The following is a 14,976-nucleotide window of genomic DNA, read 5'->3' on the forward strand; positions in this document are numbered from 1 at the left end:
TCTATTTGTGCTTTTTGTGACTCCTATCTTTGGCTGGGAAAATGGCTGTGTTTATTCTGTAGCTTGGTGGTGACCTAACATAATCGTTTGTGGTGCTTTCACTGTAAAGCATATTTGAAATCGGACACTGGTGGGATTAACAACAAGATTACCTTTAAAAACGGTATAAGATACATGTACTTTTGAGGAATTTTAATGATTTGTTGTTTTGAATTTGGCGCCCTGCACTTTCACTGGCTGTTGTCATCTCATCCCGTTAACGGGATTGCAGCCATTTAACAAACCTCCAAACAAGCTTCAATGCCATACAACACTCCTTCCGTGGGCTCCAACTGATTTTAAATGCTAGTAAAACTAAATGCATGCTCTTCCACCGATTGCTGCCCGCCCGACTAGCATCACTACTCTGGACGGTTCTGACTTAGAATATGTGGACAACTACAAATATTTAAGTGTCTTCACATTAAGCATCTCCAGTCAAAAATTAAATATAGAGTCAGCTTCCTATTTCGCAACAAAGCCTCCTTCATTCATGCTGCCAAACATACCCTCGTAAAACTGACTAGCCTACCGATCCTTGACTTCGGCAAGGTAATTTACAAAATAGCCTCCAACACTACTCAGCAAATTGGATGTAGTCCATTACAGTGCCATTCGTTTTGTCACCAAAGCCCCGTATACTACCCACCACTGCGACCTGTATGCTCTAGTTGGCTGGCCCTCGCTACATATTCGTCGCCAAACCCACTGGCTCCAGGTCATCTATAAGTATATGCTAGATAAAGCCCCACCTTATCTCAGCTCACCATAGCAACACCCACCCATAGCATACACTCCAGCAGGTATATTTCACTGGTCACCCCCAAAGCCAACACCTCCTTTGGACACCTTTCCTTCCAGTTCTTTGCTGCCAAAGACTGGATCAAACTGCAAAAAAAAGAAATCCACTGAAGCTGGTGTCATATCTCCCTCTCCATCTTTAAGCATCAGCTGTCAGAGCAGCTTACAGATCACTGTACACAGTCAATCTGTAAATACCACACCCAACTACCTCATCCCCATATTGTTATTTATCTTCTTGCTTTTTTGCACCCCCCAGTGTCTCTACTTGCACATCATCTGCACATCTATCACTCCAGTGTTAATGCTAAATTTTAATTATTTTGCTTCTATGGCCTATTCATTGCCTTACCTCTACTTTTCTACATTTGCACACACTGTACATTGATTTTTCTATTGTGCTATTGACTGTACGTTTGTTTATGTGTAACTGTGTTGTTTTTGTCGCACTGCTTTGTTTTATCTTGGCCAGGTCGCAGTTGTAAATGAGAACTGGTTCTCAACTGGCCTACCTTGTTAAAATACATGTTAAATAAATAAATTTACAAAATGGAAAAAAAATGAGAAAAAAAAAACACTTGTATGATCATCTTAAAGAGTGACTTGTCAGTCAGTCACTGATCCAATTGTTGTAGCTATGAGTCGTAACTACATAGACAATCGCTGAATAGGGTGTTGCCGAGGAAATCTAGCTATCATTTGCCTTGGAGGTTGGGCTAACTGACGTTAGTGTACTAGATAACTATCTGCATCAATACACTTCTAACATTACTCCGAAATTAAACTACAAAAAACAAGTAGCTAGCGCGCAACATTAACCAAGAACATGACAAACTAGCTAGTTAATTAACGTAGCTAGCAAGTTTAGTGTGTGACAATTGCGAGACAATAGACATAGCAATGGGTTGCAACACATTACATTTTGGCGAAGTCCTCTAAAAGGATTAAGAGGGTATCTTACCCATTCCAGAATCCGAATAAATCCCAGAGGTTCTTTCAAAGGTCCCAGGTCAAGATTGAATCCCGACAGAAGTTTCTTAAATTGGAAGAAGAAAAAAAACCGTGGTCAAGCGAGATTTATTTTTCACACATTTTTTTATTGGTAGCCCCCCGACACTAAAATGTCACGAATGTTGGTCCCCTGCACTAGCTAACGTTAACTGTTAAGTTAGCGAATATAACGAAAACTCGTGTCGACCGATTTACCTGAACAACTTCCATGTTCGATTTTCAGCAGTTCGCTATACCGGAAGAAATCCTATATTCTCCCAAACGTACAAATATTGTAGCGGGGTGAACCTTGATTACATTCGACTGATCACACACAGCTAGGTTAGCTGACGTTGTAAAACTGCTGTCAAACTTTCTAAACTGCATAAGCACACGTGACAAGCAACTTGTTCTTCTTCTTTAAAGTTTTATGGAAGAATACACCTATTGATGTAGCGTCGCCACCTACTGAACGGGCAACTTGTTCTTCAAGAGAAAGGGCATATTTATTTGAAATCCGAACCAGTTGCAGTCATTTGGGCTCTGATCTGCCCGTTCTTGTTCCATTTGAAAATTTGTTGTAATGTTTATAATGTAGCCACAACCCAATACCTAGCGACCTCTTGGTTTAAAGGGATACTTCTGGATTGTGGTAATGAGTGCCTTTATCTACTTCCCCAGAGTCGGATGAACTCGTGGATACTATTTGTATGTCTCTACGTTCACTTTGAAGGAAGTTGCTAAATAGCATTTGACTGGAAGTCTTTTGGTATTTTCTAGGCATTAACGATAGTTAGCATTGGCTCGTGAAAGTACCTCCAACTTCCTTCATACTGGACACAGACAAGGTTTCCATCCAAACGTTTTATCCGATTAAAGTATATGTCGGATAAAACAGATGGAAACACATTTTTTGGTAAACTTTCCAAATGTTGACAAAACTAAATATTCTACGTCTTTTGTGTCTGTAATATGTATTATGCGACAAATGTTTGTGTCAACACTTATGTGCAAATATTTATATAGTAACCATCATATTGAAGGCGATGACATCTCCCACTACTACGTTGGGAAAGCATGCAGTTCATTAAACCACAGATTAAATAAATAATGATGAATTTCACAGGGTGTTGAAAGTGCAACGTGATAAACTTGATGCTCCTTTCCAATAAATATCGTGGGGATTATTCTCATGACATAATCATTGATGCTTGGCTGCCATTTGACAAATAAAAATAATCTCACTCCTTTGTCCATAATAATCTCATCATGTAGGCCAGGGGTACTCAACTCCTACCCTATGAGGTCCAGAGCCTGCTGGTTTTCTGTTCTACCTGATAATTAATGGCACACACCTGGTGTCACAGGTATAAATCAGTCCCTGACTAGAGGGGAACAATGAAAAAAAATGCAGTGGAGCTGGCTTCAATGGCTAGAGTTGAGTATAAGGGATGTAGGCTATATGTGCGCTCTAACCCAGGGTTTCCCAAACTTGGTACTGGGGCCCAACCTTGGTGCATTTTTGTTTTTGTTTTGCTCTAGAACTACACAGCTGATTCAAATAATCAAAGCTTGGTGGTGAGTTTGTTACTTGAATCAGCTGTGTAGTGCTAGAGCAAAAATCAATACCTGCAATCAGGGTGGGCCAAGACTGAATTTGGAATACTTTGGGCTAGAGTGCACTTTCCAATACCAGAGGGGGCACACTCCCTATATACATTTTTGTTGTGAGAAAACCATCAGTGAAAATGCGGTGGAAAGCAATTTGAACTTGCATTTTTTTATTTAACCGCAATAGGTTTTTTGATGGGCACTTCGTCATCATGCACAGCCTTTTATCTGCAACAAGTCAATTTGATGGAAACACATCTCTGCTGGGAAAATATGCATATTGTTTTTATGCAGATTTTTTTTTTTATATATATTCGCATGAAAATCTGTTGCAAATTGGATGGAAACCTAGCTACTGAGACATAAAAATGGTATCCACGAGTTTGTCTGGGGAAGTAGATAAAGGGCATCACTGCCAAAATCTTGAAGTATCCCTTTAACGTTTAAGGTGTTGGCTTTACAGTCGCTGGACCAAGTCCTGGTCAGGGATACCCCCCAAATTTGCTACACTGGTGTCAGAAGTAAGATGGAAGACTGTGGGGCCATCGGAGAGGCGTATCCACGTGAGGGACTCGGTACATAGAAGTGTGGGGACATGCTCTCCCGAAGGAAGGGGTTAGTGCAGTGACCTTAACCCAACACCTATCAACCCTATTCAAGAGGTTTGGCCCACTTGGCTTAATGGTTAATGTGTTGGCTTGACAGTCGCTGGAATTGGGTTTGAGTCCCGGTCGAGGCTACCACCCGAAGTTGCTAAAGTAATATAAATACAGTTCATGTCCATGTGTAAACCAATGCAAGAACAACATAACACATGGTCTGTGTGATTGAGCAATAAACAGTTTGATAAGATTAGCATTCCTTTAGAATCCATAGATTTTATAGGATCTCTGTGACAATCTCCCTGATTCCAAATCAAAAATGTTTTAAAATAGTTGGCTAGCAGTGCAATGAATGTTTAGGACATTTTTCGACCATGCCCTGTCCTGTGATCTCCAGGGTCCGAGATCTGAAGGACCGTCAGATTGACGTAGCAAGTCCAAGTCAAGCAATACTAATGGCTATGAAACACCCCAATGGAAAACAGACATGTTCAAACACCACAAAATATGCAATAAAGACATTCATGTACAATAGTCACATTTTCTGTTTTAAGCAACACTATTCATACCACAACATGAACAGAGATTAGGCCTACATTTAGGGTCCAATGAGTGCCAAGAGTGAGTCAGTCCAAATATGTTTCTGAATGTTTTTCATGTGTACATTGGTAAACAAGACTGTATAACAATTGGGGTCAATTTTGGCTAATGCTATTTCAACTGCCACAGGACAAACAAACAAATGCTGTCCTGCTGAACTGAGTGGAATGGTAGGCATAATATCTATAATATCTCCCACCCCTATAAATAAATAGCAAGAACACTTGTTTTCAAACAAAAAACAGCAATCTTTATTATTTTTTATTCATAGTTCGACACGAGAGAGGGTGCATCTCCCTCATAGGCCGGATAAATAGGCCCTGTGCCGATTGTGTGTTTTAAGGTGTCTGTTGACTTCGCCAGACTGACTGAAACATTTCCCACACTCTGGACAGCTGAATGGCCTCTCTCCTGTGTGTACCCTTAGATGTGTTCTAAGTTTGGACATGTGATGAAAACTTTTCCCACAGACGTTGCACTGGTACGGCTTCTCATCAGGGTTCTTTTTCACAGTCTTCGCTGTGCATATTCTTTGCCCTCTCCTGGCACTCCTTGGTTGATTTGGCTGTGGTACCTCAAACTCAGAGGGAAGTCCATCACTGTCTATCTCATTGAAATATATACCATTTTCACTCTGAGCTTCAGCATTGTCTAGATTCATGGCATAGAAGGATTGTGGATTGCTTGGATCGGATATTTCAAAGCCCTCTCCTTCGGGTTCTGGTTTGATTGCTTCAGTTTTGTTGGCGGGGAGAGACGGAGAGTTTCCCTCTCCAACCTCCACAGTTTGAATTTGGTAAAGATTTAAGGGCTGAGGCGAATCATGATTATAGTCACTTTTCACACAGGAAGGAGTGAATATGGATTCTGTATCCGATTCCAGCCCTTGAAACTGATCTTCCAACTGACTGGTCCTGAGCTCCTGTTCCTCTTTAAACTGTGTTGGCTCTGGGTCCTCCTGGCCCAGACTGGGGCTCCACTCTTGTTCACAGTGCTGCTGATGCTTAGGGGAAACCTCCTCATCAGAGGCTATAAGCTGAATGGGCTGTTGTGCTAGCGAAGAGAAGAAAAGGAAGATGTAGTCAAAAATTATATGGTGGATAACAGTGCACTGTTCTGACATTCGCACGTACAGTACCACCATGGAGGGGATGTTAAAATTACATTTACATTTAAACGATTACATTTAAAATAAAATAATGATGAAACATTGTCACATTTCTAGGCTATCGGTCTGCTGCCTAACCTGGCGTAAACTGGAAAGCGACGTCCAGTAGCCCGCGAAGACGGTCATTCTCTGCCTTTGAACGAGTGATTTCTTCCTGGTATTCGATTAAAATATTTTCCACCTCTATAAATATTTCTTTAGCAGCTGCAGCTAATCTCTCACTTAAAAACACATTTAGCAGCTTCAACTTTGTCATTTTGTGAATAAAATACCACCGTATTGGCGTTTTAGGCAATGTTTCCAAATCGTAGTCCGATGGCTAGTAAACAGTCGAGAAACGTAGAATGCGTAGATTCTGGGTGCGTTCCAGATACACATTTTCGGCGCAAATTACTCATCACAATGCGTAGTCATCTCAGGAACCACATTTATATATAACAATCCTACCTAGAATCTTATGCATAAGGGTAAAATAGGAGGGAAATGAAAACAGCAGGAAAACTCGCTCTATGTGTTTCACTCTCTGAATGCTAATAGGCTACTCCCATATAGCTGACTTGCCTACTTAAATTAAGGTTAAGGTTAAATAAAGAAAAAATGTACAGACACTAATCCTTTGGTAAGTAGAGGGATTGAAGCGACACTGTGACAATGGCCATGTTCGAGCGCATCAAAACAGCTACTGACTGACTGATCTACAAATCATAAATAACACTAATTATTATTTGTAGATCAGTCAGTCACAATTTACCCACAATACATTGTGGTTTTGAGCCTCTCGAACAAGGCCATTATCAGCACCTGATCAGGGAACTGTATATAATGAGATGCTTTTGTCTCCACCCTAACAATGGGAGTTGTCCCAAAGGCAGGAGACAAGCTTAGGTCCAAAATAAACCCATAGAAACGCATTTGTTTATTTTGGCAAGAGTGAAACCTCTGGCTCGTCTTCTCTCACCTGATCCATGACTATGGGCTCGTTTGAGTGGTAAGAGAAAAGCAACCGAATGTAGATGAAAGTCGAGGAGTGAAGTCTGGGAATGTGCATTTGCGACAGCCGAAAGTCAGACTCTAGTGTGGTTTTCCAACAGCAAGGTACAGATGAACATGGCAGTGTTGCCATTGTTTATAAAAGTTTCTTTATAATGTCGAAATTAACATGCCTCTGACCCCCATATCACACACTCACAAACTAAACTCGCGTGTGTGTGTGTATGTACAATCATTGAGAGAGCCTCAAATATCATTCATTTATGAATCGCAGCAAAGATGGTTTCTGTTTCAGTCATGTTCAGGTGGGTCAAACAAAAACACCCTAATGATTGGTTGACAATAGAGCCTCCCACATTGCAGGCTGAAGGATGAAGTTGGTGAAGACCAAATGCAGAAACTGGCAGTCAAAACATAATGGCCTTTAATCACATTATTTCGGTAAAATTCATGAATTCGACATGTAGACGGAAGTTGGACAATTTTTATCCCCATAATACAAAACACTTTGAAAGGCGTTACCGCCGATGGTCACCGACTTGACAAAATTGATCTGTTCGAACACGCCCAATGGGTGGACTGATATTGCAGCCGACTTTAAAGGGGTTAAGTCTAGATGAGATACGGCTTGTGTCAAATTTAGTTTCAAAATTAGATTTTTTTGTGCATTTTAGCTAACCCTTTTCCTAATCTTAACCTAATTCTACAAAACCTGCTACGAAAAGTACATTTTGCCAAAAACTGTATTCTTTTTTTATTTAAAAAACGAGACTGACTAATCTACAAATCACCTTCCTTCATAAATAACTACTCAATGTTAGTTGTAGATTAGCCAGTCAGTCACAATTTACCCATGACACATCACGGTTTTGATACCGTCGAACACGGCCATTCTCAGACGCTAGATACGTCAATTTATTTTCCATTTTTACGATAATCCCGTAGTAGCGCCCATGTCAGCGGGATACACGGGTGTCATCCAGAAACAACCTCTCACTAAATCTTGAGGATGTTGGGGTTGTTTCTGGATAAAGCCAGTAGCCATATGGAAGACCAGAATCAATCGAGTTCAGGAATATAATAGCTCAATGTAAGACTAGAGATCATGGTGAATACGTTCTGAAATAGATGGCTCAAATCAAATAAAAATTATATTGGTCACATGCAGATGTTATTGTGGGTGTAGTGAAATTCTTGTGTTTCTAACTCAAACAGTGCAGTAATATCTAACAATTTCACAACAATACACACATGTAAAGGAATGGAATTAAGAATACATAAATGTCGGAGATGCATAGACTAAAATACAGTAGAATAGAATACCGTATATACGTATGAGATGAGTAATGCAAAATAGGTAAACATTATTAAAGTGACTAGTGTTCCATGTTTAAAGTGGCCAGTGATTTAAAGTCTATGTACAGTGGGGAGAACAAGTATTTGATACACTGCCGATTTTGCAGGTTTTCCTACTTACAAAGCATGTAGTGGTCTGTAATTTTTATCATAGGTACACTTCAACTGTGAGAGACGGAATCTAAAACAAAAATCCAGAAAATCACATTGTATGATTTTTAAGTAATTCATTTGCATTTTATTGCATGACATAAGTATTTGATCACCTACCAACCAGTAAGAATTCCAGTTCTCACAGACCTTAGTTAGTTTTTCTTTAAGAAGCCCACCTGTTCTCCACTCATGACCTGTATTAACTGCACCTGTTTGAACTCGTTACCTGTATAAAAGACACCTGTCCACACACTCAATCAAACAGACTCCAACCGCTCCACAATGGCCAAGACCAGAGAGCTGTGTAAGGACATCAGGGTTAAATTGTAGACCTGCACAAGGCTGGGATGGGCTACAGGACAATAGGCAAGCAGCTTGGTGAGAAGGCAACAACTGTTGGCGCAATTATTAGAAAATGGAAGAAGTTCAAGATGACAGTCAATCACCCTCGGTCTGGGGCTCAATGCAAGATCTCACCTCGTGGGGCATCAATGACCATGAGGAAGGTGAGGGATCAGCCCAGAACTACACGGCAGGACCTGGTCAATGACCTGAAGAGAGCTGGGACCACAGTCTCAAAGAAAACCATTAGTAACACACTACGCCGTCATGGATTAAAATCCTGCAGCGGACGCAAGGTCCCCCTGCTCAAGCCAGCGCATGTCCAGGCCCGTCTGAAGTTTGCCAATGACCATCTGGAAGATCCAGAGGAGGAATGGGAGAAGATCATGTGGTCTGATGAGACAAAAATATATATTTTTGGTCTAAACTTCACTCGCCGTGTTTGGAGGAAGAAGAAGGATGAGTACAATCCCAAGAACACCATCCCAACCGTGAAGCATGGAAGTGGAAACATCATTCTTTGGGGATGATTTCTGCAAAGGGGACAGGACGACTGCACCGTGTTGAGGGGAGGATGGATGGGGCCATGTATCGCGAGATCTTGGACAACAATCTTCTTCCCTCAGTAAGAGCATTGAAGATAGGTCATGGCTGGGTCTTCCAGCATGACAACGACCCGAAACACACAGCCAGGGCAACTAAGGAGTGGCCAGAAGCAAGAAGAAGCATCTCAAGGTCCTGGAGTGGCCTAGCCAGTCTCCAGACCTGAACCCAATAGAAAATCTTTGGAGGGAGCTGAAAGTCCGTATTGCCCAGTGACAGCCCCGAAACCTGAAGGATCTGGAGGAGGTCTGTATGGAGGAGTGGGCCAAAATCCCTGCTGCAGTGTGTGCAAACCTGGTCAAGAACTACGTATGATCTCTGTAATTGCAAATAAAGGTTTCTGTACCAAATATTAAGTTCTGCTTTTCTGATGTATCAAATACTTATGTCATGCAATACAATGCAAATTAATTACTTAAAAATCATACAATGTGATTTTCTGGATTTTTGTTTTAAATTCTGTCTCTCACAGTTGAGGTGTACCTATAATAAAAAAAGTACAGACCTCTACATGCTTTGTAAGTAGGAAACACTGCCGATTTTGCAGGTTATCAAATACTTGTTCTCCCCACTGTGTATAGGGCAGCAGCCTCTAAGGTGCCAGTGATGGCTATTTAACAGTCTGATGGCCTTGCGATAGAAGCTGTTTTTCAGTCTCTCGGTCCCAGCTTTGATGCACCTGTACTGACCTCGTCTTCTGGATGATTGTGGGGTGAACAGGCAGTGGCTCCGGTGGTTGTTGTCCTTAATTATCTTTTTGGCCTTCCTGTGAAATCAGGGGCTGTAGGTGTCCTGGAGGGCAGGTAGTTTTCCCCTGGTAGTTTGTCCCCCTTGCGGTTGCGGGTGGTGCATTTGCCGTACCAGGAAGTGATACAGCCTGACAGGATGCTCTGAATTGTGCAAATGTAAAAGTTGGTGAGGGTTTAAGGTGCCAAGCCAAATTTCTTCAGCCTCCTGAGTAACCATCGGGTTCTTGGTCACCACCCTGACTAAAGTCCTTCTCCCCCGATTGCTCAGTTTGGAGGGGCGGCCAGCTCTAGGAAGAATCTTGGTGGTTCCAAACTTCTTTCATTCGAGGATAATACAGTTACACCGTCGCAGCCCTTTAACTTTTTTGCCCGCTTTGAGGACAATACAGTGCCACTGACACGGCCTGCAACGAAAACATGCGGTCTCTCCTTCTTTGTTGCTGACATGAGTATAACATTTAAATGTGTTAACCCTCGCAAGGCTTCTGGCCCAGACAGCATCCATAACCGCTTCCTCAAAGCATGCGCAGACCAGCTGGCTGGTGTGTTTACGGACATTTTCAATCGCTCCCTATCCCGGTCTGTTGTCCCCACATGCTTCAACACGGCTAACATTGTTCCTGTACCCAAGAAGGCAAGAGACTAGTCAAGGATCATATCACCTCCACCTTACCGGCCCCCCTAGACCCACTTCAATTTGCATACCTCCCCAACAGGTCCACAGACGACGCAATCGCCATCACACTATACACTGCCCTATCCCATCTGGACAAAAGGAATACCTACTGTATGTAAGAATGTTGTTCATTGACCACAGCTCAGCATTCAAGACCATAGAACCCTCCAAGCTCATCATCAAGCTGGAGTCCCTGGGTCTCAACCCCGCCCTGTGCAATTGGGTCCTGGACTTTCTGACGGGCCGCCCCCTCAACACTGGGGTCCCACAAGGTTGTGTGCTCAGCCCCCTCCTGTAGTCCCTGTTCACACACGACTGCATGGCCATGTACGCCTCCAACTCAATCATCAAGTCTGCAGACGACACAACAGTAGTGGGCTTAATTACCAACAACAACGAGACAACCTACAGGGAGGAGGTGAGGGCACTCGGAGAGAGGTGTCAGGAAAACAACCTCTCACTCAATGTCAACAAAACAAAGGAGATGATCGTGGGGCTCAGGAAACAGCAGAGGGAACACCCCCCCTATCCACATCGAAGGGTCAGCAGTGGAGGAGGTGGAACACTTCAGGTTCCTCGGCGTACACATCACAGACAAACTGAAATGGTTCACTCACGCAGGCAGTGCAGAAGGCGCAACTGCGCCTCTTCAACCTCAGGAGGCTGAATAAATTCATCTTGTCACACCAAACCCTGACAAACTTTTACAGATGCACAATCAAGAGCATCCTGTCAGGCTGTATCACCGCCTGGTACGGTAACTGCACCGCCCTAAACCACAAGGCTCTCCAGAGAGTGGTGCGGTCTGCATAACGCATCACCGGGGGCAAACTACTTCCCCTCCTTGACACCTACAGCACCTGATATCACAGGAAGGCCAAAAAGATCATCAAGGACAACAACCATCCGAGCCATTGCCTGTTCACACCGCTACCATCCAGAAGGCGAGGTCAGTACAGGTGCATCAAAGCTGGGACCAAGAGACTGAAAAACAGCTATTTCAATGACATCAGACTGTTATACAGCAATCACTAACTCAGAGAGGCTGCTGCCTACATTGAGACCCAATCAATGGCCACTTTAATAAATGGATCACTTGTCACTTTAACAATGCACTCTAAATAATGCCACTTTAATAATGTTTACATATCCTACATTACTCATATCACGTGTATACTATATTTTATACCATCTATTGCACATGGCCTATGCCGTTCATCCATATACTTACATGTACATATTCTCATTTACCCCTTTAGATTTGTGTGTATTAGGCAGTTGTTGGGGAATTCTTAGATTACTTGTTAGATATTACTGCACTGTCGGAACTAGAAGCACAAGCATTTGCTACACTCGCATTAACATCTGCTAACCATGTGTATGTGACAAATTTGATTTGATGAAACCAAGATTGAACTCTTTGGCCTGAATGCCAAGCATCACGTCTGGAAGAAACCTGGCGCCATCCCTACGGTGAAGCATGGTGGTGGCAGCATCATGCTGTGGGGATGTTTTTCAGTGGCAGTGACTGGGAGACTAGTCAGTATCGAGGGAAAGGTGAACAGAGCAAAGTACAGAGAGAAGCTTGATGAAAACCAGCTCCAGAGTGCTTAGGACCTCCGACTGGGGGCGAATATTCACCTTCCAACAGGACAAGACCCTAAGCACATAGCCAAGACAACGAAGACAACACTGGAGTGGCTTTGGGACAAGTCTCTAAATGTCCTTCAGTGGCCCCTCCAGAGCCTGGACTTAAACCCTATCGAACATCTCTGGAAAGTCCTGAAAATGGCTGTGCAGCAACGCTCCCCATCCAACCTAACAGAGCTTGAGAGGATCTGCAAAGAAGACTGGGAGAAACTCCCCAAATATATATGTGCCAAGCTTGTAGAGTCATACCCAAGAACACGCTACAAGCCTTGATGACAGCTTTGCACACTCTTGGCATTCACTCAACCAGTTTGGTGAAATAATTTTTTTGTTTTTTTATATGTATTTAGTATTTTCCTGTTTATACCTGTGTTGTGTTAGACATGTTTGATGTAGCGATGTAAGTTGTTGATAGTTTTGTATTATGATTATTTTTTTTTAAATACATAAATAAAAAATGCAGAGAAAGAAAGTTACATACAGTGCTTAATTTGTAAATCAGGAGGTGCCAAAACAAAAAAGTGAGTGTATTATTCTCATGATTCCTGTAACAGTAGTGTGCCCTCTCTGGGGCCCACTACTGTGATGAGCAAGCCACTCTCCTCTGCGCTCAAGAGAAAAATGCATTCTGATGTATAACATTTTGAAATGCAATTGTAGGAATAAATCATGTTTAGTGGCACCAGGGAAACCAGGGGAAAATGTTAGGCTGGAGACCTGCAATAGTAATTAACACTTAACACTTACGGTCAATGTGGCCTCAGGGCAATTTGTATTATTCTGTATGTAAATCTGTGACAGTACATAAGATCCCCTCTCAGCGAAGTGTCAGCCTCCTGGCAGAGGCACCCAGGTTTTTAGCAAATATCTCCTGGTACTTGATAAAGTTCATGATGCCTTTGACCTTAACATGGGCCCCAGGATCACTGTAAGCAAAATAGCCACCATAGTACCAGGACATTTAAGCCAAAAACTTGCTTCCCTCTGCCAGGAGGCTTACATTTGCCGGCAAGTGGATCTTCCAGCAAGACAATAATCCAAAGCACACTTCAAAATCCACAAAGAAGTGGTTAATTGACCACAAAATCAATATTTTGCAACGGCCATCTCAGTCTCCGGACTTCAACCCAATTGAAAACCTGTGGTTGGAATTGAAGAGGGCAGTCCATAATCGCAGATGAAGGATATCAAGTATTTTTAAAGATTATGAATGGAAAATGGTCAGAGATCCTTCCCAATGTGTTCTCCAATCTCATAAAACATTTTATCGTTGGCGGCTAGTACAGTGATGTTGGCTGGTGTGCATAGAATGCCAGGGCTGAATTCTTGACCCAGTCTGCCCCTGAAGGAAATATCTCTGTTACCAATGAGCTGGAGTTAGCTAGCTCCAGTTTCAAACAGAGTTCTATAATTTATTTATTGATCCATTATTTGACCAGGTAAGTTGACTGAGAGCACATTCTCATTTGCAGCAACGACCTGGGGAATAGTTACAGGGGAGAGGAGGGGGATTAATGAGCCAATTTGTAAACTGGGGATTATTTGGTGACCGTGATGGTTTGAGGGCCAGATTGGGAATTTAGCCAGGACACCAGGGTTAACGCCCCTACTCTTACGATAAGTGCCATGGGCTCTTTAATGACCTCAGAGAGTCATTACCAGTAATTACCAGTTAACTAAATATTTGTATTCCCCATTTCATCTGTGCGGGTTAGCTAGCATACGAACGGAACTGCTCGACAATCACTCAATTGAAAATGTAAAAACTAGTCTTTGAATGTGTTTGTTACTGAGAAATTAAAAGTGACAGCTGTTCAGATATGGGGCAGTGGAAAAAACAATAACAGACTACGAGGAGGAAATTTCCCTCTCAAAGGAGGATGTCAACAAAGGCTACTGGACTTGGTTTGCAAACTTGAAATGAAATTACACAAACCGGGTTTGTTGCAATATCTCTCTCTCTCTCTCTCTCTGTGTGTGTGTGTACATTTTTGCGAGAGTGTGTTTGTGTGTGTGAGAGAGAGAGATAGATAAATACTGCAGTGGGTATAGCACTCACTAATGGATATGTTTGTTATTGAGCATAAGCATACATCATACACTACCGGTCAAAAGTTTTAGAACACCTACTCATTCAAGGGTTTTTCTTAATTTTTACTATTTTCTACATTGTAGAATAATAGTGAAGACATCAAAACTATGAAATAACACATATGGAATCATCAGCCATCCTTTCCTTGATGACAGCTTTGCACACTCTTGGCATTCTCTCAACCAACTTGATGAGGTAGTCATCTGGAATGCATTTCAATTAACAGGTGGGCCTTGTTAAAAGTTAATTTGTGGAATTTCTTTCCTTCTTAATGCGCTTGAGCCAATCAGTTGTGTTGTGACACAGTAGAGGTAGTATACAGAAGATAGCCCTATTTGGTAAAAGTCCATATTATGGCAAGAACAGCTCAAATAAGCAAAGAGAAATGACAGTCCATCATTACTTTAAGACATGAAGGTTAGCCAATGCAGAAAATGTTAAGAACTTTGAAAGTTTCTTCAAGTGCAGTCGCAGCGCTACATCAAGCGCTATGATGAAACTGGTTCTCATGAGGACCGCCACAGGAAAGGAACACTCAGTTACCTCTGCTGCAG

The 14,976-nt window shown here is 42.2% G+C and overlaps 2 protein-coding genes across 3 annotated transcripts in view; both read right to left on the minus strand.

Moving 5' to 3' along the window:
* Nucleotides 1-2,405, minus strand: part of LOC139413758 (synaptophysin-like protein 1) — a 29,276-nt gene extending 26,871 nt beyond the window's left edge. The window contains exons 1-2 of one of the 2 annotated variants that reach the window (XM_071161489.1): nucleotides 2,047-2,405; nucleotides 1,802-1,876 (exon numbers count right to left, since the gene is read on the minus strand). In XM_071161489.1, coding sequence (XP_071017590.1) covers nucleotides 1,802-1,876; nucleotides 2,047-2,061 — 90 coding nt within the window. In that variant the 5' untranslated portion in view covers nucleotides 2,062-2,405. The remainder of the gene's footprint in view (nucleotides 1-1,801; nucleotides 1,877-2,046) is intronic. The other variant, XM_071161490.1, reaches the window with a different exon arrangement.
* Nucleotides 2,406-4,880: 2,475 nt separating this feature from the next.
* On the minus strand, nucleotides 4,881-6,140 carry LOC139413756 (protein glass-like). The gene is made up of 2 exons (XM_071161486.1): nucleotides 5,890-6,140; nucleotides 4,881-5,696 (listed from the first exon to the last, which is right to left on the minus strand). The coding sequence occupies exons 1-2, from the start codon at nucleotides 6,065-6,067 to the stop codon at nucleotides 4,942-4,944; spliced, it is 933 nt and encodes a 310-aa protein (XP_071017587.1). The 5' UTR covers nucleotides 6,068-6,140; the 3' UTR covers nucleotides 4,881-4,941.
* Nucleotides 6,141-14,976: the final 8,836 nt, after the last annotated feature.

The sequence above is a fragment of the Oncorhynchus clarkii genome, chromosome 7 (assembly GCF_045791955.1).
Source record: "Oncorhynchus clarkii lewisi isolate Uvic-CL-2024 chromosome 7, UVic_Ocla_1.0, whole genome shotgun sequence".
Classification (NCBI taxonomy): domain Eukaryota; kingdom Metazoa; phylum Chordata; class Actinopteri; order Salmoniformes; family Salmonidae; genus Oncorhynchus; species Oncorhynchus clarkii.

Coding starts and splice junctions, on each gene's coding strand:
- LOC139413756 (XM_071161486.1), bottom strand. CDS start 6,067: ATGACAAAGTTGAAGCTGCTAAATGTGTTTTTAAGTGAGAGATTAGCT. Junction 5,697..5,889: donor CGCTTTCCAGTTTACGCCAG/GTTAGGCAGCAG, acceptor TCTCTTCGCTAG/CACAACAGCCCATTCAGCTT.